At 37.3% G+C, this 27,519-nt stretch overlaps 1 protein-coding gene across 4 annotated transcripts in view; it reads left to right on the top strand.

The window, feature by feature from the left end:
* The first annotated feature begins 720 nt into the window (after nt 1-720).
* The window catches only part of Asph (aspartate beta-hydroxylase), a 216,223-nt gene continuing 189,424 nt past the window's right edge, over nt 721-27,519 (top strand). For 2 of the 4 annotated variants that reach the window (XM_058584428.1, XM_058584427.1), the window contains exon 1: nt 721-1,010. In XM_058584428.1, the coding sequence (XP_058440411.1) occupies nt 884-1,010 (127 nt within the window). In that variant the 5' untranslated portion in view covers nt 721-883. The remainder of the gene's footprint in view (nt 1,011-27,519) is intronic. The other 2 variants (XM_058584426.1, XM_046460565.2) reach the window with 2 other exon arrangements.

Genomic DNA, 27,519 nt, shown 5'->3' with positions numbered 1-27,519 from the left:
AGAAAAAAAATGAACTTTTTGTGTCACATTTTCATTTTTATGTCTTTACCAAGATTCTCTAAAAATACCGATGGCACAAATGGATTAGATCCCTGTTTCAAAACCAACGGATCAATAACGGCGGTGTAAGCATTTAACTGGTCCTAGTGTCACCATTTCAGAAATAAGTCTTAAGACTGACAAGAAACTGGCATCCCTTTCGCAGGAAGAAGGATGAGACTCTTGGGTGTCCACAAAAGAAAGGGGTACGGGAACAAAATCCCCAGTGACAGGCCAAGAGGCGGCGCGCTTCTCCCGGGAGCAGCCCACGTGTCCGCGTGTCCCGCCCCCCGCGCCCCACCTCATCCCGATCCAGCGGGGTCCTCCAACGCTCGCGAGAGCCCTGTTGGCTTCCACGTTTGCCACGTTCCAAAGTACCGAGACGGACTGGAGAGCCGAAAGTGGCTCGCGCTCTCCGGCGCCTGCGACGCGCCAGAACTGCCCCAAGTCTGCAGGGGGAGGGAGGGAAACACGGCAAGGTACCGCCCCCTTCACAGAGGCTCTTGCGATTGGCTCGTCTCCGCATCACTCATCCTTCTGTGGGTGCGGCGAGGCCGGTCAGGGGCGTGGCCTGGGGTGGGCGAGCAGCGCGCTCTCGCCGCGGGAGAGGGGGGGGGGGGCGGTCACAGGTTCTGTGCGCGCGAGGCCCGGGCACGCGCAGCCCGCACGCGGGTGAAAGTCCGCGCAGGCACGGCTGGCGGTGCCGGAACAGAGGTGGTGCTGCTGCAGCCGCGGCCCGTACCTGCTCGAGCGTCTGTCACCATCAGCTGCCCCCCTGCGCCCCCTGTGTCCCTGGAGCACTGAGGAAGCCGCCAGGTCCTCGGCAGCCTCCGTGGAGCGCGTGATGGCCCCACGCAAGAATGCCAAAGGCGGCGGAGGGAACAGCAGTAGCACCAGCGGCTCCGGTAGCGGCAGCAGCACCAGCACAGGCAGCAGCGGCGGCAGCAGCAGCAGCCCCGGGACTCGGAGAGGTCAGAGTCCCTGCAGGGCGGGGGTCCGGGGGGCTTGGGCCGGACCTCGGAGTGGTAACCCGGGCGGCGGCTGCAGCAGTGCTGCGGGTCCCTCTCCTCCAGGTCCATCTCTCCCAGGTCCCGCCGCGCGTCCTCCATCCCCAGCCTTGCTTCTCCTGTAGGCGCGCGGGGCGGAGGCCGCCGTGTTCGCGGGGCCTGGGGAAAGGGAGGGCGGAGGGGCCAGGCGCAGCGGGCGCCCTGGGGCTGGTCACTCCCGGGAGCCCCTCCTGGCAGTTCCCTAACCTGCGACGCAACCTCCATAGAGGTTACCGACCTACTTTGTCTTGGCTTTAGATGGAATTCCAAGATGGGAGTAAGAGAACCTATTATCTTTGCCTTGTATATTTTGGGGAGTTTGATCCCAAGTCAGGGAAAGTAAGTTCCTGCCTTATCACGAGTGTTTAAGAGCACCAGTGTTTAAGAGAGTGTATTCAGAGGCGGGGATTGGGGCGGCGGGGTTGGGAATGATTTGAATACTCATAAATTATTCTTCATTTTAGGTCTTTTTTCTTAGTTTAAGTTGCGATCGCCTTTAAAATACCAGGGAATGGTATAAAATACTGGATGAGCTTTTTTATTCTCCTTTTTTTTTTTTTTTTTTCTTAAAAAGCATCCATTGAATATTCACCTTTCTCCTCTCTGTGCTTACCCAGCAAAGAGAGAAAACAGATGTTTTAAATCTGTTTCGTTTCAAATTTCAGTGGTTCTCTGTTTCTTTTATGTTTCCCTTGACTCATATGTAGGATACTGAAACTGGAATACACATGTGTGTTGAATGTGAACTGTTAACTTCACTTGAGATGATTTAGCATCTGTGCTGAGAGCCTCATGCAACGCATTGTATACGTCAAGAAAATAAATCAAATAACTATAGTTATATTTCAAAGAACTATTTCTTTCACAGCCCTTGTGGTTTATTTTCATGTGTATTGTCTTTGTTTCACTCTCTCCTCTTGTTCATTCCTTAGCCCCAACTCCTAGAATGGTCCTGTCTCAAAATAGGTGCTCTGTAAATATTTGATGAGTGAATGAATGAATGAATTTGAAAATGATAGAAGTAGTGCAGCTAAATCTGTTGCACATATTTACCTTTCTGAGAACTAATATTTGCATTCTAAATGGAAGGAATACATGCAGTTTGAAGGTTAAAGCCAGGATATTAATTAATTCACCTTTGACATAAATAAAATTTGTGTTCATTGTTCACTTGTCCTTAAATGTCAGTTAAACATGCAGAGGGCTAGATTGACTGCTTCTGATGACTGGGGATACACTTTGAACATTTCTAAATAAGTCCAGGCACCAAGTAGAGAAAGCTGATGAAAAAGACTTTAATGTCAAGTTTTGTTTTACTATTTACATGTTAAACATGTCTCCCCCCCCCCTTTTTTTTTGGATGAGGGGGGGAGTTACTAGGGTTAGAACCCAGGTCCTTTAGCATGTTAGTCAAGTGGTGTGCCCCTAAGCTACAATCCCAGTGTCTCTTTGTCCCATTTCATTCTTTGCACTTTTAAGTTGGGGACTGATTGCTTCTGAGGAAGTCACTTTCTAAGGCCTGTTACTGGTAAGAATTAGTATTGAGAAAAGTGCATGATTTTTCCCCCCATGGGATAAATAATTGAGCCATTTAAGTCAGCTGGTAAGTATAGGAAATGCACAGATCTAAATTAACTTATTCTGTCTTTGAGATTGCATTTTAGAGGAATCTATGTATACTCAAGGATCTACAGCCTTTAAGTCATTTCTCATATTGAATTCATAATTGTCATAAAACAGCATATAAAAAGGAATGCATAAAGGAGGAAATATCTGTTACAAAAAAGATTCAAGAATTGATATTGCAGTCCTGCATATTACATAATGCATTTTCTTTTTCTGTAGACTTTTTTTTTTTTCCCCATTAATATTAAGTTCTGACTGTATGAGGCAGAAGGCACCAGGGATAGAAACCAGGATTCTTTAGATTGACCTAACAGTTAACCCTGTAGTGTGAATTTGTGATTCTATTTGTATTGCTATTTTTTTTTTTAATAGCAAGATATATCTGAAAGATAAAGCTAACTTTTCTTTCATTCTTGTGTTTATCTGGTCATTGAGGTATGACCATTGAAGTGCAAACTATTCCTGGATGCTTGGGAAATCATAGAGGCTAAAACAATTTTTAACAGTGATATTACCATGAGGCCCATTTAGTTCCTTATTCTAATTGTGTAGATGAGAAAACTAATGCTCATAGAAGTTGTCTAGTTCATCGAAAGTTGTTCAGTTCATGGAAACTCAGCTAGTTTACTGGAGGAATTAAGACTAGGATTCATATATTGTTCATTGCATCATGCTATTTGAATTTTAGGTTCTCTAATATGCAACAGCTTATGGGAATTGGAATTTGAACTAGTTTATCAAGTTTCCTTCTGGCTTTCTTCCTGGCATGTTATACTTTGTTATTGAAGAAAAGGGTGCCTGTTGTGCTGCTAGTTAAATTTCCTTTGACTAAAATTATTTGAATATCTTAAGTTTGAGAGTGGGCTCAAATAGTAAGTTTTTTTGAGATATTTTTCATTGACAGTCTGAATTTGATGGTGATATTGGTCACATTAAACATTATTATTTCTTAGATTTTTTTTTATGTGAAAGTATGGGGACAAAAGAACCTGCTCCTTGAAGCATACATTTGAGGGACATATCTGCCTCTGATTTCATTTAACTTACTTGAAACACGATTTAGTGGAGTTTAATTTTACCTTTTTAAGCTTGTGTTTTAGAATACTAAAGAAACATGAATAAATTGGACATCATATCTTTAGCTTGCATATCAAATTTGACCTGAATGGCTAATTGGGGCCAGGAGAAGACTCTTTCAAATTTATTGTTTGAAAAATCTTTGAAGAACAATCAAGATGTCCTTTGGGCTTATTTTGTTGTACTCATGTGTAATGTTTTTTGTCTGTTTAACTTTTCCCTGTTGAGTATCACCCACTCCTTTTCTGTAGCTTGTCACTTGCTTTCCATCTGCCTATTTATTTTGTCCAAGCATCCTGCAACTTTATTACCCTTTACCGGTAGATGGCGCTGTAGAACTCCTTTCCCCCTTCCAGTTTGAAGCTTCAGGTTATATAACAGCAATTAGGTTTTTAAATTATTATTATTTAATCAGCCTGTCCTTAAAACTATTGATGAGTAAGTACTTCAAAAGTCTTAAAAAACATACTGATGATTAGTTCTCTTAAGATCTTTTTTTAAAAGAGCTAAATCTTTCCATTATTTGTTTTAAATCAGTATCTCAAAGTCCAAAGGCACAAGTCACTTCTTTCAAAGGCACTGTAGGTAGTAAATTATCATCTGTCCCTATCCATCTATAATCTATCTCATCACATTATTAACAAGCATAATTTGAAACACAGAAGCTGCAGAATAGTTGATGATAGTTAACCCATGAAACCATACAAGGAAACCCAAAGCACACATCCATTGCTAGCTTCAAAGCGAAACAGAAGCTCAGCGACTGTTAAGCTATCCATTTTTCTCCATTAATGTTTTCAGATTTATTGGTTTTTTGGGGGGAGGGGGGCTTGTTGGTGAATGTTTTAGTCTTCTTCTTTTTTTTTTTTTTTTGCTGCTGTGAACAAAAGACCTGACAAGAACAATTTATTTATTTAGCTGTCATTGTTGTAGTACTTTAATGGGATAATAGTTTTAAAACTATATTTAGAAGCACATCTAGATGGTGGTTCAAAACAAAATTTAGTGAGGAAGTTTGAAATAAGTACAAAATGTACAAAAGAGAGAAAAATCAGAAAAATCTAAAATCTTTGATATTTGTGATAGAAAAGAATTTTTGACATTCTTCCCCAGTGAACATGCTAGTGAAGTTGTTAGCAACCCCTTACCAAAATCCATGTCTTTAGTAATCTGCAGCAATATAAGAAGTATAAAACAGAGATGCTTGTTTATGTCATGTAAATTAATCTTAATTGAGTAACACTGAACAAGGACTATAAGAAATCAGATTTACAATCTTTTCATGGGCATTTCAAAGAAATCTTCACAACTAATGAAAAGCTTTTGTTAAAGATAGCATAATAGAAATGATACCCAAACCAGTATCTTTTTTTTGTTGTTGTTGTTCTTTGCAGATCTACATGACAGTATATTTTGATATATTTATATACACATGGAGTATATCTTATTTCCAATTTGGATCCCAGTCCTGTGGTTGCACATGATGTGGAGATTCACTGTGGTGCCTTTATACATATACATAGGAAAATTGCTGTTTTTCCTATACCTATCCCCCCTGCTTTCCCTTCATTCCCCTTTATCAAATCCAATGAACTTCTATTTTGCTGTAACCCCCCCTCTCCCCTGCATTGTGTGTTAACATCCATTTATCTTGTTAGCATCCACTTGTCAAAGAGAATATTTAAACTTTGATTTTGGGGAACTGTCTTATTTTACTTAGCATGATAATCTCTAGATCTATCCATTTATTGGCAAATATCATAAAGCCATTTTTATAACTGAGTAGTATTCCATTGTGTATATACATTTTCTTTCTCCATTCATCTGTTGAAGGGCACAATATGAAATTTAGTAGTAAAAATTTGTTCAAACAGTCTTATGTAAGCTTATCTTATTTAGAATTAAATGTATTCATATGCTATCTATAAGATAGATATATACACAAATTCATTTGGTGGGTTTTTGGTCCTTTACAAACACACTTACAGTGTTTTTCTTTTTTCTTTCTACTTTCAGTGTTTTTTAAGATTACTGAGTAACCAAAATATACAATATGCTGCTGTTTGCATTCTGGCTGTCTTCACCTGGTGAGGGAAGAGGTCCTGGTGAAATTTCCTTCCTTTAAGCAGAGGCTATCAGTTAGTGCCAGCTGCTTAATCCTCCACTATGATGAAAAGATAGGAAGGCCATAATTTATCTACTACAAGAATTGTGTGCTTTTGTTGTTGTTTAGTTAATATCATTTGTCTTTCCTGGCCAGATCATATAAAACCAAAATTAACTAAAAATGTTTTGAGATAGTTCTTGAACACCTTTTGAGAAGACAAAAAAAAAAAAAAAATCAATCTGTGGTGGGGAAGTAAAAGGAAAAAATATATTTTAGTCTTCAATTAAAATCATCTGTGTCATAGATTATTAGAAAATGAATATATGAGGTATATAGTGTCAGCTAATTACCACCAAAGTAATATGGGTAGAAGTTCATGTGTGCTGTCTGTCAGATTTTCAGTTAGCATCAAACATAACTCCTGTGCTGTCTGATCCCAAAGAAACAAAGAAAACCCATTTTTCTCTAGAAAGGCAATGCAGTTTGGAAGAAAGAGTTTGATGACCAGCATTCTTATTTATTTAAGAATTATGCGGCAGGTCACTCAACATGTCTCATCTTAGTCTCCTCAAACAGGAAGACTTATTCTCTGCTTTCTTTTTGAGTTGCAATAGCCCAAGACCAATTTTACAGTTTGTGCTTCTATGTTTCCACTAAAGTACTTCTGATGGTAGGAGAGTTGGAGAATATGAAAATGTGGGTAGATCCAAGCAGGTCATTGCATGCTTGAAATTCTCTGATGTACAAAAAGTTATATTGTGTAGCATATATGTTTCAAGTCAAATGGATACTTTTGAGATAGCATGTATACTGTGGCTTTGAGTACTACTCAGAATATATTTGTGTAGGTATTCCATTTGCACATCCACCTTTAAATTGCTAATTTGACAGCTAATCTTTTGAAATTCTGTAATTTATTTTCTTTCTGGAGTGAAGATACAATTTAAACTTTTGATGGTACTCAAGTTACAGTTTTAATATCATGAAAATGTGCAATTTAGTTTGCATTTTGAATACAGTACTTCTGCATCTCCTGTAAGTTGTGTATTTTTTACTAAGGTACAAAATATTTTCAGGTAGCCTCCCTTTAATAAATCCTCTATGTAGGGTTAGATGGGAGCAACAAATTCTGGTGTGCTATTGGACAGTGGGGTGACTAGATGACAGTAATGTACGGTGTATTTCAAAAAAGCTATAAGAAAAGATATTGAAATTTTTCATCAGAGGATATTGTTTGAAGAAATGGGTATGTTTAAATAATACACAGTGTATACATATATTGAAATATCACACGGTACTCTTAATATGTATAATTTTTATGGTTTTATGTACAAATTGAAAATAAATTCAATTAAAAGAACTATATGCAAATAGAACCATTTTTACAACTTAAATGAATCTTTGGGGGAAAGCTGAAGCCATCTGGGAGACCTGGAAGTGCCCATCTGGCTCTTTCATCTGCCACCCCAGTATCCAGCTGCTTAGCACTGCATATATGTTTGGGATAAATCTCTTTGGGTGAATGCGTGTCTGGTTTCATTCTGCATTTCTGGCCATTTCTGTTATACAAATAGAAATTCAAGATGTTCCTTTTTTCCTATTTTTCTTATCTATGGCCCGCTGAAGGGGTATTTTCTGGAATTCAGTATTTTTTCTTTTTTGTTCTAATATTGCTGGGAGCCAAAATTGCAGTTTAATTTTATCTTTTGTTCCTCAGATAAGAGGGTGCTTTAGGCATTTGATTTGGTACTTGATATTTGTTTTTAGGGTTGTGTCTTGGTTACCCTTGTCTGATGTGCTTCTATTTTAATGGCAAATCACTGAATTCCGTTTAGTTCCCATCAGATTGATGGTGTCTAAGGACAAATCTGATAGATAACCTATGAGAGCTGACAGGATTTTGAGCTTGTTCTGTTAATCATTAAAAAAAAAAAAAAAAAAAAAAAGTTGCAGAAGATCTAAAGGATCTGGAGTATTTTTTGGTCCCCTGTAAGTTGAGATGACTTGCCCAATCTTGTCAATTTCTTCACCTGCCATACATAGTTTCACTGTGCTTCAAAGAATAGAGGGTTAGTGAATTAAATGGGGGAAGACGGGGTTGTCCAGTTATGGCAGGGTTTCCAAGGACAGCCTTGGTAGTGGAAAAAAGAATCTCTTACTGAACTTGGAGAAATGCCAACTCTTCTCTCCTGCATGTGTGCCCACAGATTTAACCCAGTGACTCATTCTGTGTGGAATCCAGAAAGAAGCAGTCCCAACTTAAAGTGAGAGGATGTTGTTTGATAAAATAAGTTTATTCCACAACTACCATGGTTGTAACTGCCTTTTCTTATGTTTAACATTGGCTTGACAGTTATTTCTATTCTGCCACTGTATATAGTCAGGGCTATTTTGTTATTTTATCTTGTCTTACTTCTACTTATTTTTTACTATGCTGCTGATGTGCACAGTTTTCCTACTTTTCAGAGTTTGCTTTTAATTTTGGTTATTCTGGAATAGTATACTGAATAGTATACTGAATAGTATACTTTGGTCTTTGGTTCACATGTAAATTTTATTTAGGAGCAATTGTTTTTCTTCTTACATTAACACAAAAATCTATGTGTGAAATATCTGTTAAAAGAATGTCAATCATTTAACTTTACCTTTTTGTTCCTGAATCAAATAATTTTGAGCAAGATGCTTTCTAATGAGTTTGTGAATTGTTTCACAGGCTCATTTTTTGGTTAAAAAAAAATACTTGCATCTCTGTTCTAAAATAAAAGTATTTATGTGTTGCTTGTTCAAATTGCATCTGTTTGAAATTTTATGTATTGAACACCTACAGAGAAGTGTAAAGAATAATGTAGTGAACACCCATGTATCTATAATACATGTGAAAAAATAAGACATAACCATATACATGCAATTTCTTCTGTGATCTGCTCTTCTAACTGTTCTTATAAATACTGTTCTTAAATTACTTAAATTACTCTTAAACATTTCTTTATATCATGCCAATAAACAGAAATAATACATACATAATGTTATGTTGCATGTTACATGTTATGTGTCCATATATGTAAATATATTTATTGTTATATATGAAAACTACTTAGAAAGTGTATCTATCTTCTCTGTATAGAAATATTTAGTGTGTGATAAAAGTTTTGTGACTATGCTCTGTGTTAATCACCTTTTTATCACTGTGGCCAAAATACCTCACAGGAACAACATAGAGAAAGAAAAGTTTATTTCAGAGTGGCAGTTTCAGATATTCAGTCCATGGTCCATGATCTCCATTATTTTGGGGCTGAGGTGAGACAGAACGTCATGGTAGAAGGGTGTGGCAGAGAGAAGCTGTTCAGCTCATGGCGGCCAGAAAAGAGAGAGAATGTGAGGAGTCAGGAACAAGATATAGTCCCCAAAGGCACACCTCAGTGACCTACTTCCTCCAGCCATGCCCCACCTGCCTAGAGTTGCCACCCAACAGTCCATTCAAATATTAATTCATCTAGTGGATTAATACACTGATGAAGTTTTAGCTCTCGTATTCTATTTTTTTCACATGTGAACATTGCCTTGTTGCCTAACACATGAGCTTCTCAGGGGAGACTCCTAGATCCAAATCAAAACAGGCTCTACTTGTTATACTATTTAGACACCATTTGAGATCCTGCCAAACTTTAGTTCTTTATTTTCTTATGTATAGTCCTTCACCACATGAATCTGTCACTTTTTATTGAGCTGTCCAACTAAGACCACTTTGCTTTCTTTCAAAGTCATGTTACTCCTGGATGCTTTTGTACTATCGCCTTGTGTATGTGTCTGAAGATTTCTCTAGGATGTATATTGGATTGGGATTGTTTGGTCCTACAGGACACACATATTAAGCTTAAATAGATATTGCCTTTATTTTTTTTAACCCAAAGTTCTTGTATCAGTTCCCACTCCTACTTACAATGGATAAGATCTATTGTACAACTATCCTTGGTAAGGTTTAATATTTGCAGGTATAGTGGGTGTTAAGTAGGCTTTCATGGTTTAAATTTTCATTTTCCTAATTACTAGTGACATTAGTCATTTGTGTTTCCTCTTTTATGAATTTCCTGTTCAAATACATTGCCTGTTTTTCTTTTTCTACTGTTTGTTTTGTATTTTTCATATTGATTTGAAAAATGTCTTTTTGAATCCTGAACCTTTTGATTTATTTGTATGGTAAAGGACTTCTCCCAGCCTGTTAGTATCTACATTGTCATTTTCTATTTTGTTGAACAGACTTTTATGATTTTGATATATTAAGAGTAGAATCTTTTTATTTTCTTCTTTGTGGTTTGTGCTTTTGTGTTTTATTTAAGACATCTTTTGTAACATTTCATGAAATATTCTTTGCTTTTCTCCGAAAAAGATAGGAAATTTATTTATTTATTTATTTTTGCAATTAGACATCTACCATATTAGGTGTAGATTTTTTTAAAAAAAATATATGTGTGGGTAGAGATCTAATTCAATTTTTTTAAAAGAATGGATAATAAGACTTTTCTGTTTGAGGAATGTGCCTTCTTTCTACAGAATCTGAAGTATCAGCTCCAACCTGTGTGTATTTTGTGTGTATAGACAGAGTGGAGGAGTTGTGTATATAAACAGGTGTGGAAGAGATTCTCAAGTAAGTTTCATGAAAAACATTTTAAGATTTTGACTGGGATTTGTTGAATTCATAGAATAATTTGGGACAAATACACATATTTATGATCTTGAGTCTTCTTTCACATAAGCATAATATTTCTTATTTAAATCTTATAATTAATTTGATCCAGTTATTTTTTTTTTCCATACTAGGATTTGAACCCAGGGCCACTTAACCACTGAAGCACATCCCCAGCCTTTTATATTTTTTATTTGGAGACAGAGTCTCACTAAATTTTGAGGCTGGCTTTGAACTTGCCACCCTTCTGCCTCAGCCTCCCTAGATGCTGGGGTTATAGGCATGTTCCACCACGCCCAGCTTATCCATTTTTAATAGAGTTAGTCTTGGCACTTTTATTTTTTGATATTTTTTTAACCATATTTTTTTTCTAAAAAATTTAAAATATGCACCTCAGTTTAAAGTCTCCCTTGCCTAAATTCTACAGTTACTAATATTTATATTTGCTTCATGTCTAGCCACTTTTCTTTTATGTACTTTTTTTTTTTTTATGTCCTTTTCTTTTATGTACTTCAAAGTAAGTTGTAAACATCAGTATACCTCACTTTCCTGAACATGTGCTTGCCATTAAGTAATTGTTTGTTTTTTTCCTCTGAGGTAATATTTTCATATGGTGAATTTCACAAATTTTACTGTATGATTTGAAGAGCTTTTATAAATATATCTACCTATGTAACTCAACACCTTATGAAGATAGAGAATATTTCATTCACCTCAGAAAGTTTTTTCAAACATGTGCTTACAGTTTTCTCAAACCTGTGCCTTGCACCCCTCTCTGCCACCAGATGCCAACCATTGTTTGAAGTTTTTCCCCCACCATATATTAGTGCTGCCTATTCTAGAATTCATTTTGCAGGTACTTTTTGTGTAAGGACTTCTGCCACTCTGCCTCATGATTTTGAGGTTCATGAATGCTGCTGCTCACAGGTCAGTACTTCATTCTTTTTATTTCTGAAAGTATTCCACTGTGAGAGTATGGCACAATTTGTGTTCTTGAGTTGATGGCCACCTCAGCTATTCCTAGCTTTAGTCTATTATGAAGAAAATTTTATGACTGTTATAGAAGTCCCCTTCCCCTTTTTTTTGTGGACATATGTCATCATTTTCTTGAGCAAATACAAGAAAGGAATTGCTGGGATATAGGGTAGGTATATATTTAGTTTTATTAAAAGACTGCCAAACTGTTTGGTGGAGCAGTTGTACAGTATATTTTACACTCCCACTGACAACCTGTGGGAATTCTACTTGTTTTGCATATGTACCATCATTTGGTGCTGTTAGTTTTTAAATTTTTTAGCTTTCTGTTGGGTATGCAGTGGCTTTTTGTTACAGTTTACAGTTGCCTTTCCGTGATTACTAGTGATGTCAAGACTGTTTTCTTGTGCTTATTGTACACATTCTCTTCTTTGGGGAAGTTTCTGTGTAACTCTTTCATCACTTTTTACTTATTTGTTTTTTGCCTGTGTCTTTATGTATTCTGGATGGTCTTTCCAGGTACACATATTACAAATACTTCTCCCTGATTAATTGACCTTTTGGTTTTCTGAATACTATTTTGTGAAGAACAAATATTTCTAGTGTTGACATCTGTTCTTCTGTTCTGTTTTTTTACTCTTTCTGTTCTGAGAAACTTTTCTTATTCCCAAGTCACAAAGCTATCCTACTCTATTTTCTTCTAGCAGTTTCTTAGGTTTCATTTTTATAGTTAGGTTGTGATCTTCCTCAGTTTAATTTAGGATTAGGTTTACATATATATATTTTTTTCTCTATAGCTGTTAAGGGGTTCTGGCACAATTTGTTGAAAAGATTTTGCTTCCATCATTGAATTGCTTTTGGTGTGACTGGCATAAAACAAACGAGAGTGCAAATATGGGTCTCTTTCTGGATTCCTTATTCAATTTTTTTATTGTCTATTTTCTTTAAGCTTGTATGACACAGTCTTGAATACTCCATCTATACAGTAACTACTAAAACCACATAGTGTTCATCTTCCAAATTTGTTTTCCTGTTAAGAGTATTCTAGTCCCTTTGTATATCTATGCATGCACATTTTAGAGTAAGGTTTTACAGAATGAAGCATGCTAGGGTTTATCATGAGAATTATCTTGAATCTACAGACCCAAGTTTGGGAGAATTAACATCTCACTGAGTCTTCCATTCCACAACAGTGATATAGTCATCATTTATGTAGGTCTGAAAGTTCTTTTTGCTTTGATTTATAGCTTTTTTGTATATAACTGTTATGCATTTTTTTGTTAAATAGTTTTATAAATATTTTAAGTTTTTTAATGCTATTGTAAATGATTTTTTTTTGAAATTTCACTTTGCCATTGAATATTACTAATATATAGACATGAAGCTGATATCTACACCTTAGGTCTTATGATTTTACTAAATTATTATTATTTTTTTTAATTCTAGGAGCTTAAAAAAAAAAAACCCTTAAATTTATTCTTTGGGATTTTTCTGTGTACGTGTCTTGTCACCCTTAAATGGGAAACACCTAACTTCTTTCTTTGCCAGTTTTTTCTTGCCTTACTGTACTCTGGAGGAACACTGCTGAGTAGGAATGATTTGAGCAGACATTCTGGCTTTGTTCCAGCAAGTAGATTATCAACTCTGCACATTTTGCAGATAGTTTTTATCAGTTTTGGGGAAATTTTTTATATTTCTAGTTTAAGGAATTTGTCAAATTCTTTTTTCTTGATTGCCATTCCATGTGGTGAAGCTGAATTATCCTTGTATACATTTCTTTATTTGCTAGTATTTTGTGTCTTTTTTCATGCTGAATATAGGTCTGCGATATTCTTCCTTCTTTTCTTTTTCTCTTCTTCCTTCATTCCTCACTTCCCCTTTCTTCCACTTCACCCTTTCCTAATTATGATTGGTACTGAGTATTTTCTCAGCATCTATTGGGAAAAAAAAAGTGTGTGTGTGTGTGTGTGTGTATGTGTGTGTTTTCCAGTTCTGTGCTTTCATTACTAAGTTATAATAACAGGTATTCTAGTTAAAAACTACCCATACATTTCTCCAACTTGGCGATTTTATATATATTTGTAAATATTATTGATTTAGTTTTATTAATAAATCTCTGAGTAAAATTGACCAAAAATTTTCATTCTTGGTTTTGTTTTCAAAGGTTATCCTAGCCACATACATGAATTTAAGAGTATTTCCCCTTTTTCTATTCTTTGGCAAAGTTTGTATAGAATTAGCCATTGAGTAGAACTCATTTGAACCTTTTTGTTGGTTTATCGTGCATGGGACATTGTGGGTAAACATGAGGGGAAATAGCTTTATTTGTAAATGTGTGCAGGATTATTTAAATTTGGTTTGTTTTTGATTCTGTTTCACCAAGATACATTCTCACTTTCTTTGTAGGCTCATGTGAGTGAGTTATTTTCTAAATGTTCTGTCTTTGAAGTTTCAAAACATTCTGGCAAAAGGTTTGTGGTTTTAGCTGAACCTCTTGTAAGCAGAATATAGGCATCAAGTGCCAGTTATTACTTTGTAACAAAATAAAGTTGCTTTTAAAAATCACTACATAGAAAACCATTTAATACTGGTAATTTGGTTTGATGGACTCAATATGGAATCCATCTTCCTCCTCAAATGATAAGGACTAGCACCAGGTACATGAGTGTGGTCAAAATTGAATTTACTTCTTCATGAACAAAACATAGGGCTTATTTTTGGAATTCAAGATTTATTTGATTATTTTGTGCTTTTTGGCCCATCAGTCTATTTGTAACCAGCACAAAGAGAGGCCTAGGGTGCGTGGCACCGATCCAAGTCACAATTATTGACCATTTCCTTTGCTGCTGTGGAGGTATTAATAGATGTTTATGCCAAACATAGCCCAGAATTTCATGTGCATGCTTGCTCTGTAAGATTACAGAAGAAGAACATTTTAAAGATGAAATTAGTGTATATAAAGGTCTAAATGTCTTAAGCAACTTTTTTATTTTATTTTATTTTATTGCTTTCTTCCAGTGGTAATGCAGCATTTGTGTTAATAAGTCCTCAGGCTAATTTTTAGAATTCTCTTGTGATCAATAAGACATTTAAGGTGCATGAGTAAGGGCATAAGATTGAATAAGAGGGAGCACAGTTTGCTAGCTTGTTTATTTGAAAGAGCTGGAAATGAACTGTGAAGTGTGTTTAAGACCCAGTCCCTCAGCTGATCTCTAACTGGTGCCTTTCAGGCTTTTTGTGTGTTCTTAGTTTGTTTACTCATGTTTTCAACACCAGATATTTCAAATTTCAAACTCTTTGAGCCAAGATCTTATTGTTGTCCTTCAGTTTTGGCAGATGGCTCCTTCTCATTTTTGCAGAGAAATCAGAGGCCATCCTTCAAGCTCCCTCATCTGTCACATGATGGGTGGGGGTTAGCCTGGGAGTTGCTTGACATTGGAGACCAGCTGCCATGAGGCTGATTATCCCGTAGCAATTAGGTAGGATCTAGGACCTGTGGTGTCTGCAGAAGCCAATACAGTTGAGAATATTGGAGAAAGATTGCTCTAATTTACATGTGAAAATATGAATAACTGAGCTTACATAGCAGGTACATCTCTATTATATCATTCAGTGGAACCCTTCTCTTTCTTTAAACTAAGGAGAAAGTTTGGGAGTGTGGTAGGTGAGTGGAGATGATTTGCAACACAGATAATATTTGCCATCTTGGCAGTCACAACTGTTGGGGTCCTTTGGTCCCCATCCAGGTTACTTGATTTGAAATCAAAGGCTGAGGTGTGAGTCTGCGGGACTCTACAGGAATCCACAGTAGATATCAGTTATCTTCTGGGAATTCTCTTCCTCCTTCATCCTTACCTATAGCATATGCACCTCTTTTTCATTTAATGGAGACCAAAATGCAATCTATAGAAACCTTAAAAAACAAACAAACAAACAAACAAAAAACCCTGGTCTGTATACTATACTTAGCCAAATATTACAAATCAGTAGTATGTGCTCTTCTTCTTCATTCTTCTCTTTAGGTCTTTCTGGCCAAAGGCAACATACTACTTAAATCCTAAAAGCACTTCCCAGGATTCCTTGTTTGACCCTCTTCTGATTCCATGACATATACTCTCCATAGCTTTAACTGTTGTTGATTGATGGCTCCCAGTTCTATAGCACTCCTGAGCTATAGACTTGAATGAGACCAATAATGACAAAGAGAAACAGTGAGTTACATGTCACTTACTTACTGAGTGCTAACAATATGTCATTATTTGACTCTGTAGTTGTGTTCTAGTTTTTATTTTTTTCTTTATAGATGAAGAGTTGGAAGGTTGGAGAGATTAATTTGCCAAAGATCAGGAAGCTAGTAAATATCAAAACTGGAGTGCAGATCCCAAATCAGACTCTAAAGCTATTTAGTTGAACATTTTAGATCATTATTATTTGTTACATAGATTACTCATAACAGTTCCTATTTCATCTTTTAGTTATTGCTATCTTTATAAACTGGAAATAAGATCTTGTTCATTTCCTTATTTAAAAAAAAAACCCTCCAAGTTGTTCCACAAGGTACTCCAGATATGGTTCAGATTCGTTAGCATGATAAAGGAGGCTTTTCATGATCTTTCTCCTCCTACCCTCTCTACTGGTGCCTGCCTTACCCTCTTTTCCAAATCATGCCCCAGCCATTTTAAATTGCTCTCTGCAGGCTTGGTGTGTGTACTTGCTGTTTTTATTTTTGATGACAGCTCACCAGTGACCTTGCATTCTTTGTCTGACTCCTTTGCATCCTTCAAGACTAAGTTCCCTTGTTAGTTCTTCCCTACTCTCTCTTCAGTCTTTGCCTATATACTGAGTTTGAAAACCTTCCTCCCCTTTCCCATGATGTTCTTCTATAGAACTTGGGATATGGTTTCTTCAAATGATCAAAGTACAGGGCATCCATGATATTAGACAACAAAATAGCCTCATACTGAACTACACCCAAGAACAAACTTTGGCCAGAAAGACCTAATTTTTGATCTTGAGTAATCCTAAACCTCTTCGAGCATCTTTAAATCTTTCTCCATCTTTATAACCATATAGTACTTACATCATAGTTATTAGGATTGACTGCAAAGTGACTTATAGTGAGAGTTTCGCAAATATAGTTACTATGCAGTGATGGTGACATTACCAGGGACTAACAGCTGTCAGTCCTACTTGATTGTAAGGACACCATCTATCAGGGACAGAAACCAGACTCAAACTCACACAAATAATTAGGAGATTTGCTTCAATTATAAAGAACGCCAGAGGCAGGGCTGGCTGTAGATAAAGAACAATCAGTTGCTCAGACTGTCTTCACAGATTCAAATCCTTCTGGTTTTCCACTCAGTATAGATTACCCCTTTATGGGTCCCAGAAGGTAGATGGATGGTGGCAGTAGGGATTGCACGCTTTCTTGTTCACATTCAACAGAAAGAAAGGAGCATCTTTTTGCTCTTTGTTTAGAGATAGACTTCTGACTTCTCCTGGCTCATGTTGGCTCAGGCGTGCCTGTCTGGATGGGGCTGTGGTGATGCTTTGGGTTGTTTAGATCAGGAGTTGGCTTTGCCAGATGTGCCGTCACTTTGCAGCTACTTGGCTCTGCTCCTGTGGTCTGAGAGTTGCTGTGGACAGTAGGATCAGTAGATGAGTGTAACTGTGTTCCTATTAAACTTTATGGGCACCGAAATTTGAATTTTATACAGTTTTTCTTACATTATGAAATTTCTTCTTTGATTTCTTTTCAACAGTATTAAAAGTGTAATCACGCTGAGCACTTGGCCCACATAAAGAAAACAGGAGGTCAGCCATAGTTTATTTACCCTGGTTTAGAGTAATTTCTGGGGCTGGGAGAGACACTGCTAAGAGCAAGATAAACACACATTTTGTTTTCTTTTTATTTCTAGCACTGAAATGGCTGCCTGGACATTGTAGTACTCAATAATAGATGAATATTGAGTATCAAAGTAGGTACTTAGTATAGTTCACAAAAAAGGTACTTAGATGTTGGAATGATGGGGTAGAGAGGGAGAGCATGGGAGGAAGATTACCTCTAGATAGGGAAGAGGGGTGGGAGGGAAAGGGAGGGAGAAGGGGAATAGCATGGATGGTGAAAGGAGACCCTCATCATTATACAAAATACATGTATGAAGATGTGAATTTGGTGTCAACATATCTTATATACAGAGATATGATAAATTGTGGTATAAAGGTGTATTAAGAATTGTAATGCAAAAAAATAATAGTAATAGAACTCATGTATAATGGCAAAAAAAAAAGATGTTGGAATGAACAAATAAAGGTAGATATTTCTTTATAGCAGCACCAACTGCTACTTAGATGAGGGGTACCTGCGCTTTTGTGTCTTCTGTACTGTCTGGGATGTAAAAAGCCCTCAAAAGTGATGTTACATGGGTGGATTTTTTAGGTTTAGATTATGGGCAATAAAAGTCCCAGTGATGTTTGTAATTGGTAGAACTAAAGAAGCAAAGAAGTGTTGAGAAGACATCTGCTTCATCTATTTAGAGAATTAAATAGGTCAAGTCTACCAAGTATCAGCTACTGTTCAGGCACCATGCTGTAAGTTTCCCTGTAGCAGTCTTTGGGAAGTGCATCTGTAGGAAGCCGTGCCGTGGCCATAAGAGGCATTCCCAGATCTCTTTCATCCAGAATTAGTGTGTTCCATATGGGGGGAAAGTTGGGTAGAGACAGGCATTTAATTTGTTCTGTATTTTTGTGAAATTAGAAAAGCTCTGCTTACTTTGCTAGATTTAGATTTTCTCCTCACTTTATTTTTAAACATGATGCAAGAATGGGGCTAAAATTACTTATGTGAATGCTGCAGTGTGGAATAATTTGCTAAATGTTTCTTCCCATTTTTGGCTTTTAAAATTCTTTTGTAAAAATCATGACAGTTTCCTTTTTGACTTTTAAGATTTGCCAATTTTGATTAGAAGATAAAGTTAAACACTCTTAATACTTGTAAAGAACAATTTGTACCTAAGAATGCTATATGTTTAAAATTAAATATTTTGATTCCTAATGATTTCCTGCCTCCATATTGTCCCCTGTGCCCTTTTACCCCGATTCAGTCCTTGGCACAGAGGATAATATTGATGCCTTTCTGCTTGTCGCCTCTACTAGGTTATAAGTAAAAATGCCTCTCGCATTCTTTGTTGTAAAACGAGGCAGGAATGTAGAGAATTTGTTGAATGAATGCATATTCAAGTGTGTGGAGGAAAACATATAATACACCATCCTAAGATTTTTTTTTTTTATCTTATAATTTTGCTAACCTGAAATTTATTTATTTAGTTGCTTTAGGGATTCAACCCAGGGGCTCATGCATACTAGGAAAATGTCTTACCGCTGAGCTACCTGACAAGTTGTTGATTTGGATGTTATACTGACCACAACCTTTCTGTTTAAAACAAAACTTTGATCTAGGGTGGTATTAAAGCTGTTCAGCCACTGCTGTGAGAAAGGTGCAGCTTGGTCAGGACTGTGTGGTACTACGTGGCTGGGTTTTCCACCTGGATATGTCTGTAACTTATATAAAACTTGAATAATTCAAGGTTGTTGCTAGTGAGGTCATTTGGGAGTCACACTCCTATAGGGAGTTTAAACCAAATTGAGTCAGGGTTAAGGGACATCTTCCAACAAGGTGTCTGTATGGAAGAAAAGCACGGGTGGAGGGTGTAGGGAAGGGCACACAGAGTCAAAATCACATGTGTGTTTTTGTTTTTAAAACATTCCATGTGTGATAGATGTGCTTCATCATTGAGTTGGGACAAAAAAAATTTATATTGCACTTTTGTGGGAATAAGAAGTAAACTGTGCAATGATGTTAATGAGACTGGATGTGGTATGGGCTGAGGCTTTCCAGAAGTCTCAAAACCACAACTCCAACCAAAGCTTTCTGCATATTTCACCTTTGGGGGTTCCCGAAAATTATAAGAGATAGCAAAGACACTTGAGGGAGAAATGTCCCATTTTTATTAAGGGAAGAAAGGTAGATTCAGAGCAACTGTAAACTGATGTCTTGTGCAATCCTGAGCAAATTCTAGTAGTAAGTTATTTTTAGGTACTTAGAAAACATGGACACTGGGAAACACTACGGGTTTGCTAATTACAGGCTGCTTAAAGCTGATTGAGTTATGCATTTTGATAGGCTTTGTAGACTGGACAGAATATAATCTTCTCATTTTTTTCCCAACTTCACCAAACTATTTAATAGTGTCTCTAAAAATTCCCTAGTGCTGAAGATGGTCAACATGGATCAACAGGTATAGTTGGAAGTATAGGTGACTGTGTAACTGTGTACCCAAAGAGTGCTGACCTAATGGCTGGGGATTTCAACCTCAAGAGAAACCTGTCAAATTAATGCTTATTAAACTGATATATGGCACAAAACTCTGAGGGAAATCTAGTACTGGGAGTGAAAAGAGTCTATGCAAAAGAATAGTCCAGGCTCTGAAGATAAACTTGAACAATTTAACAAAAGTTTGCGAAGAAAATGCATTGTAGAGGCTAAGCTAAAAGCCATTTGAAGAAGTAGATATTTATAGTTTTCGAAAAGCCAAGTTTTTTTTTTTTTTTTTTTTTTTTTTTGCAGTCTCAGGAAGTTGTCTGCATAATGTGGCTGAACAAGAAAGCCCCTTCAATAGGTGGTGTCATTAGTGACCAGAATGAAGGGAGGTGGCAGTCCTGCTGTGTTGGTGGGCTGTATCTGGAGTGATGGTTTTGAATTCAGGGGTTTGCGTGTTAGGGGGGACCATGCTGAGGTGTCCAAATGGCTTCATGTGGCCGAGGACTTAGATTTATCCTGCTTGTTGAATATGAGAATCCAGTTAAGAATGTCCCATAGGCAATTGGAAATATGGGAGCAGAACTTGCAGGTAGGTCATATTAAGTTGAGAAAAGTACCCTGCCACCTTTTAAACTTGTCCAGAATTCAATCATGAATGAACCTGTTTAACACTTCAGATTGTTTGTTCTGAAGATTTGAACTGGATATCTGTATTTCCTCAACTTTTTAAAAATTTGAAAAATTCAAGATAGTTACAAATAAGCCAAGTACAATGAATTCATATCTTCTTCATTTAGATTTCAGCAATTTGTATCACTTTTATGTGTTTGCATTCTCTCTCACAATTACCTATTTATTTATTTTGCTGCTGAGCCTCTTGAAAGTTAAAATCAAGATATTTCACCCCTAAACCAAGTGTGGTGGTGCTTGCAGGTGTAAAGTATACAGGCCTTTCATTACACTTGTATTTATTCTGTATGTATGTTTGAAGACTTCAAAATAACACATTAGGGTAGTAGAAAACAACAAAATATGCATTAGTTTTTGAATTTAAGGGAAAAATGACTGTCTTAGAACATTTTTTACCTAATGGAAATATTTTTCAAAATTATCAACATTACTTAACTTTTAGTGATATAGACCACTGAAAGACATTTAGTTGATGTTCTGGCCTCTGATTATGAGACCTTCCTCTTCACTGGAACACTGTTTCATCCAGTAAAGGGGCTTTTGACAGTGGCTTTGTTTCTTGGGTCCAGTGATCATCTGTGGTAAGTCCTGAAATAGATGTCACGTTTCAGAATGTAAGGCACAGAAATATTTTTTTTTCCTACCAAAGAGGATTGAATCCACATCCACAGCCCTTTTTATATTTTATTTTTGAAATAGGGTCTTGCTAAACTTTTTAGGATCATACTAAGTTGCTGAGGCTAGCTTTGAACTTGTGATCTTCCTGCCTCGGCCTCCAGAGGTGTTGAGATTATAGGCATGTGCCACCATGCCCTGCTCCTGTTAAATTTTAATTAACATTTTTCAATGTTATATAAAACATATAACTATATAAAATTACTACATCATCAAAATTAAAGACTATTAACCATCAAAAGGTGACATTGAGGAAATGAATAGAAAAGCCACAGATGGGAAGAAACTTCTAGAACATGTTTATCCGTTAAAGGACAGTTATCCAGGAAATACAAGGAACTCCTACAATTCAATTTAAAAATGGGCAGATGTGCAAAAATGTTGAACAGATAGTTCATAAAGAGAAATAAATGACCAATGAGAACAAGAAAAAAATGCCCAAGTTAAAACCATGTGGAGGTTCTACTGCCTACTCACCAGAACAGCTAAAATTAAAACGAATGACAATTCTAAATGTTGATAAAATTGTAGAACAATAGAGCTCATGATATCTCACTGACTGCCTGGTAGAATCTTTTCACTTTGGGAAAAGATCTGGTAATTTTTTATAATACTAAGAATACATTTGCCTTATGGCCCAATAATTCCATTCCTGTGTGTTTACCTATGAGAAATGCACGGTTTTATGGTTATTTCTTTTTGCCATCAGTGGAAGAATGGCTCCAGTTATCTAGTATCTATGTGAGATTGGTTTCAGGACCACATTGATCCCCAAATCCTCAGATGCTTCAGTTCCTTATTTAAAATATCATAGTATTTGAGTATAATCTGCACATCCTCTGTATACTTCAAATCATCCCTTAATTGCCTGTAAGATTTAATACACTGTAAATGCTGTGTCAGTAATTGGTAGACTCCATTGTTTGGGGAGTGATGATGAGAAAACATGTGTACATGTCCAGTAAAGGTGCAAACTTCATAGGTCTAACTGCATTTTCATCTGTAGTTTGTTTTATCCGTGGATGTGGAACCCAAGGATATGGGGACTGACTGTATTCACAGTAGCCTTGTGTCAGAGTGTTCCTGACAGTTTTCCTCATGGTAGTGGGAAGTGGGAAATGCCAGTTTCTACCCATAGGAGAACAGATACACTCTGACTCTCACTCTCTCTCTCTTTCTCTCTCTCTCTCTCTCTCTCTCTCTCATGTGTGTTATGCATGCATAGCGGCGCTACCCAGCAATGCAGAGTAGTGAGCTGCTGCCCCAGATAACACACCTGTGGGGAACAGGAAGCAAACACAAGTCAGTACATATCATGTTATACTCTTTTTATGGAATTCCAAGAATAGGCAAAACTAATCTCTAGTGGGGGAAAGAAAAGGACAGTGGGGGTCGCTTCTCAGGGTGGGATGGGGTGAAATAGAAATGGGGATAGCAAGGAGGGAATTTAAGTGGTAGTATTATATTCTAATTTGTATTATACTATTATACACTTTTCTTTTTTGATACTAGAGATGGAACCTAGGGGTGCTTAACGACTGAGCCACATCACCAGCCTTTTTTATATTTTCTTTAGAGATGGGGGTCTCACTAAGTTGCTTTAGGGCCTTGCTAATTTTCTGAGGCTGGCTTTGAACTCACAGTCTTCCTGCCTCAGCCTCCCAAGTCATTGGGATTACAGGTGTGTGCCACCGTGCCTGGCCTGGTATACACATTTGCTAAAACTTGGAATGTATGCTTAAAATTAATGCATTTTGTTTTATGTGAATTTTACATTAAAAACTATATAAAAATGTTAAACTAAGTGTATAGGGACATGCACTGATGTTTATAGTTTACTTTGAAATGCATTATACAGATGAAATGGATTAATGAATGAGTACAGAGTAATAGATATGCTATAGCAGTATAATAGAATGGTGATAGTGGAATCTAAGTGGTAAGTATAGAGGCATTCAGTATAATTCTTTTAGCTTTGTTGTGTGTTTGCATATTTTCATAGTAAAACATTGGGGAAATAAATTACTTAAGTCATATGAAATAGCCATTTTTATGGATCAAAAAGTGGTCAAATTGGGCTGGGGATGTGGCTCAAGCGGTAGCGCGCTCACCTGGCATATGTGCGGCCCGGGTTCGATCCTCAGCACCACGTACAAACAAAGATGTTGTGTCCGCCAAAAACTAAAAAAAATAAATAAATATTTAAAAAATTCTCTCTCTTTCTCTCTCTCTCTTTTAAAAAAAAAAAAGTGGTCAAATGCTGGCCATTTCCTGTGGTTGACCCTAACATATGAAAGCACATTGTGTAGCCATTTTCTTTACCCATCTCTGTCTGTCAGGGTACTAATATCAAGTATCTTCATTTTCCTTCAGTCATTGTGCTTAATTAGGAAAGACTTATCTCTCATTTCCTCTGAGTAGCAGAGGCTCTTGTCTTTCTCTGGGACAGATTCCTTAACACCCCAGTCACTCTCTGTTATTAAAAGTCTGTCTAGTTGAGATCTGATCTCATTTCCAATTCCGAAGTTCTTTCTCCCCATGGAGGCAGGGCAGCGGGGGGCCTGCAGCAGGAAGCATTGAGTTGCAGGCTCCCAGTCAGCTTTTGAATAGTTGGGCTTCTCAAAGTGTGTGGCAGGGAGGGCTCTCCCCTCATGTGTCCCTGCCAGAGTCTCCTCTCTGCCTATTGATGAGATGAGCTGGTATGTTGCCCTCAAATGACAGGTGCCCAAGTGCTGCCTCTGAGTTCTTTGGAAGTCCAAGTGGGAACATTCCCTATGGCTCAGGGCTTCTTGCAACCTCTCCTGGGATCTTTCCTGACAGATACTCTACCCCTTGTGCTCCTGGGAATGCCTTGTGGTGGTCAGCCTTTTTAAGCAAGGTTCTGGTTAGATGGTGCAAACCCCGGAACTTTCTGCTCACTTTGATCCATAAGAAAACTGACATCATGCTGAGAGTTCAGGTTGCTTTGTAGTTGTCTGCTTTTATCTGCAAGTTTCCCTCCCTGGCACTTTTTACTCCTTCTCAGGTGGTCCACTGAGTTTGTTGCTTGAGTAGACATCTCTAAAGGAGTCGGTCTCCCTGTAGATACCCTTGGTCTCTACAAGGGATTCTCTGCCAGTACCTCTCATTTTGACTTAGGTGAGGGATTTGGGGAATTCATAAATGAATAGACATATTTTACTAAGTTAGGTAGAAACACAGATGTACTATTCTGCAGGGGTGTGGTTAATTTACTTTTGGCAAAGCTGTAAAATTTCTATTGAAGATATGTGTGTAAGAAAGTGTGCAGTTCACACACTTTGAGAGGACAATTTTAGTGTGTCCTCAGTTCATTTAACCGGTTGTGATTTTTGCAAGTAGGTAGGCAAACAGTATGGTTTGAAGGAACACTTCCTATGAGACTGCCCTCACTTCAGACACTAGTCATAATTTTGGGGAGGCGGCCCCCATTGCCACTATGAGTTCAGACTACAAATTTGGTGGATTCTGCAGCTACCCTCAGGTTCAATAATTCACTAGAACAAATTTTCAGAACTCAGGAACGTTCTGTATTCAGCACTGCAGTTTTATAACAGTGAAAGGATGTCAATAAGAAATAGCCAAAGGAGGAGATGTATAGGGCAAAGTCCAGAAAATTTCCAGACATTGGTGTTTGTTCTCAGGGATTCAGTAACCTCCTGGCATCAGTGTGTGGTGAGATGCATCCTGTGGAAGATGACCAAATGTAGGAGCTTGTCCCAGCCATTGGTGTCCAGAGTATGTTGGGGTTAATCTGCATGCATGGCAGACCCTTCGTCACTGTCCAGTTCCTCCAAATATCAGAACTGGTACTGCATGTTCTAAAGCTTTCCTCATAAAGCACATGAGGCTGCCTAGTGCTCAAAACCTTGGGGCAAATAAAGACACTCCTGTCAGGCAGGACATTCCAAGGACCTGAAGACCACATACAAGTAGCCAAGGGCAAAGGCTAGAACTTTCTTTGTTAATTTGTCACTATACAATTTTTAGATATAGCTGTTCTTGCTTTTCTTTATCACTGTTATTCACTTTCATTATTATTAATTTATTTAGTGAAGTGTTGTTGGCTATTCATAAAATGTATTACCATGCATGATTGCATCCAACATTTTTTTTTTTTTTTTGGCCTGTAATTTTCTGATAGGTTGACTTGAAGATGTGTATATTATTTATAGTTTTCACTTGAGTCTTCTGTATATTTTATGTTGATGCTTTTATATAATCCGTTTCTTTCTCCTTATTTGTGTCTCTAGATACTTAATTGTAAATGCTGAATATTTTTGTCCAGAAAAGTAGGAACTGCTAGGGAAAAGGGTTATTGATCAGGGATCGAACTGTGGATCCCTGGTCATCATCCATATTGACTTTGTGGTTTCTAATTGCTTAGAAATTTGAGTTGACTGAGTAATGAATGATTGGCTCTTTGGTTATTATTTTTAATTTTGAAAAATGAACGTTTTTTTGCTCATCCTATCAACTTTTCTGTCATCACCTCAGAGTTTCTAAATGAACATAATTAATTCATCTTTCTTCATACCCATTGCCTCTCCCAAGCCAGCAGGAGACTGGCTCATTTTGAACATCATACTAATAACCATTACTTATAAATGTGGACAATTAACCCCATGGCAGTGGTATTTCTTCTGAGATGAAGACTTCTCTGTTGAATGTTTTGGAGGAAGAACTAATTAAATTTGAGGAACTGACTGATTAGCCTGACTTGAAGAAACTTTGAAGTTATCTGTCATGTTAGGTTTTTATCTAAGGAGTTTGCTGTCCTTCCAGATTTATCATGGGGGGCTGGTGTGCCTGTCGTCTCATTCACTTGTTCTCTGCTGTGAATCAGTGTTAATACACACAGGGGAGTGCTAGGGCAGTAGTTGCCCACTGGATATAAATTTTGGATATTATCCAAATGGTTTCAAAATTTGCAAAGTACTAGAGGCTGATATGCTTGGGTCTTGCTAATATTGCACTTTCATTTACTAATATTGATGAGAACATAACTGTTTTTCTAAGTTCTAAGACTCATGGTGGTCTCTTGTCATAATCAGCGGTGCCTTTTCTACAGGAAAGATGAAGGAAATGCCACAGCCTTTTCCACCTGACCCTATTCTTATTCTACCAACATGTCAGTCACCCCAGGTGGGTCACTAAAGAATATATCCGAGATGGAGCTGTGGAGTTTGGTAATTGCCCAATTGGAGTCTGTAACCAGTAACCAGTATTTAGGAATCACTGGGCTTTGTCTTTCTTTTTAATTTTTATTTACTTATTGTTTCCTTTTCAGAACTAAGGATTGAACCCAGGGTTCAGTCCAGGTTTCCACTGAGCTACATCCTAGCCCTTTTAATTTTATTTTGATACAGGGTCTTGTTACATTACTGAGACTGGCCTCCAAGGACTTCTCCTTTATTTCTGAAGAGTTAATGGGAATTAGTTTGATTAGTCCTATAGTCACAAGAATTTGAGAAGGAATTTATTCAGTTATTTCAGAAGTATTTATTGAGTTCCTACCAGACACAAGGGAATGAATGAGGCATAGTTAGTACTTGGCTTCATGAAACTTATATTTTAGAGGTAGCAAAAGATTAAGAAATTAATTATTCTCTAATTAATAGAAATTAATAGCTGTCTAATTCTCAGTGTAATAATGCCATAAAGGAGAAGTGCAGACTACTTGGCATATCAGGAAATCAGAAAGGTTTCTTGAGGAGGTTGTCAGTAATCAGAGTCAGCAGGAAACAGTGAGGCAGGGGATTGTTCCTTAGGGTTAGATAGTGGTACCATCATTTTGACATTCCAGGAAGAGGTAATAACCTGGGCAGAGAGCCTGAGACACTCAAGAGTGTGACAGTTCTTTTATGGCTGGGTTCTAGAGGGCTCAAGGGAAATGACCCAGCACTAAGTTGGAGCTGTGGACTGGGGCCATGTCGAGCAGAGTCCACATCCAAGATTCTGTATTTTATTATTAATAATAATGTTATAATATTATTTTATTAATAATGTAATATATCTATAAATAATGTAATAATATTATTAATAATAATGTGGTTTTTAACAAGGTAGCAATATGATCTAATTTAAAAAACATTATTTTGGCTGCTGTATGGAGCAGTAAAGGTTATGTCAAGGATTGGAAACAGCCTAAGAAATGATGGTAACTTGGATTTGGGTGATCTGTCACAGTTGAGAGAAACTTGGGTGATTTAAGACAGGGTTTCCTACTTTTGGATGTCAGGGCACACACCATGCTTTC

The sequence above is a fragment of the Marmota monax genome, unplaced genomic scaffold, assembly GCF_021218885.2.
Source record: "Marmota monax isolate L192 unplaced genomic scaffold, Marmota_monax_Labrador192_F-V1.1 WCK01_AAM20220418_F8-fsc00063, whole genome shotgun sequence".
Lineage (NCBI taxonomy): Eukaryota > Metazoa > Chordata > Mammalia > Rodentia > Sciuridae > Marmota > Marmota monax.
Note: the sequence above shows the minus strand (reverse complement) of the source record. Positions and strands in the feature narration are given on the sequence as shown.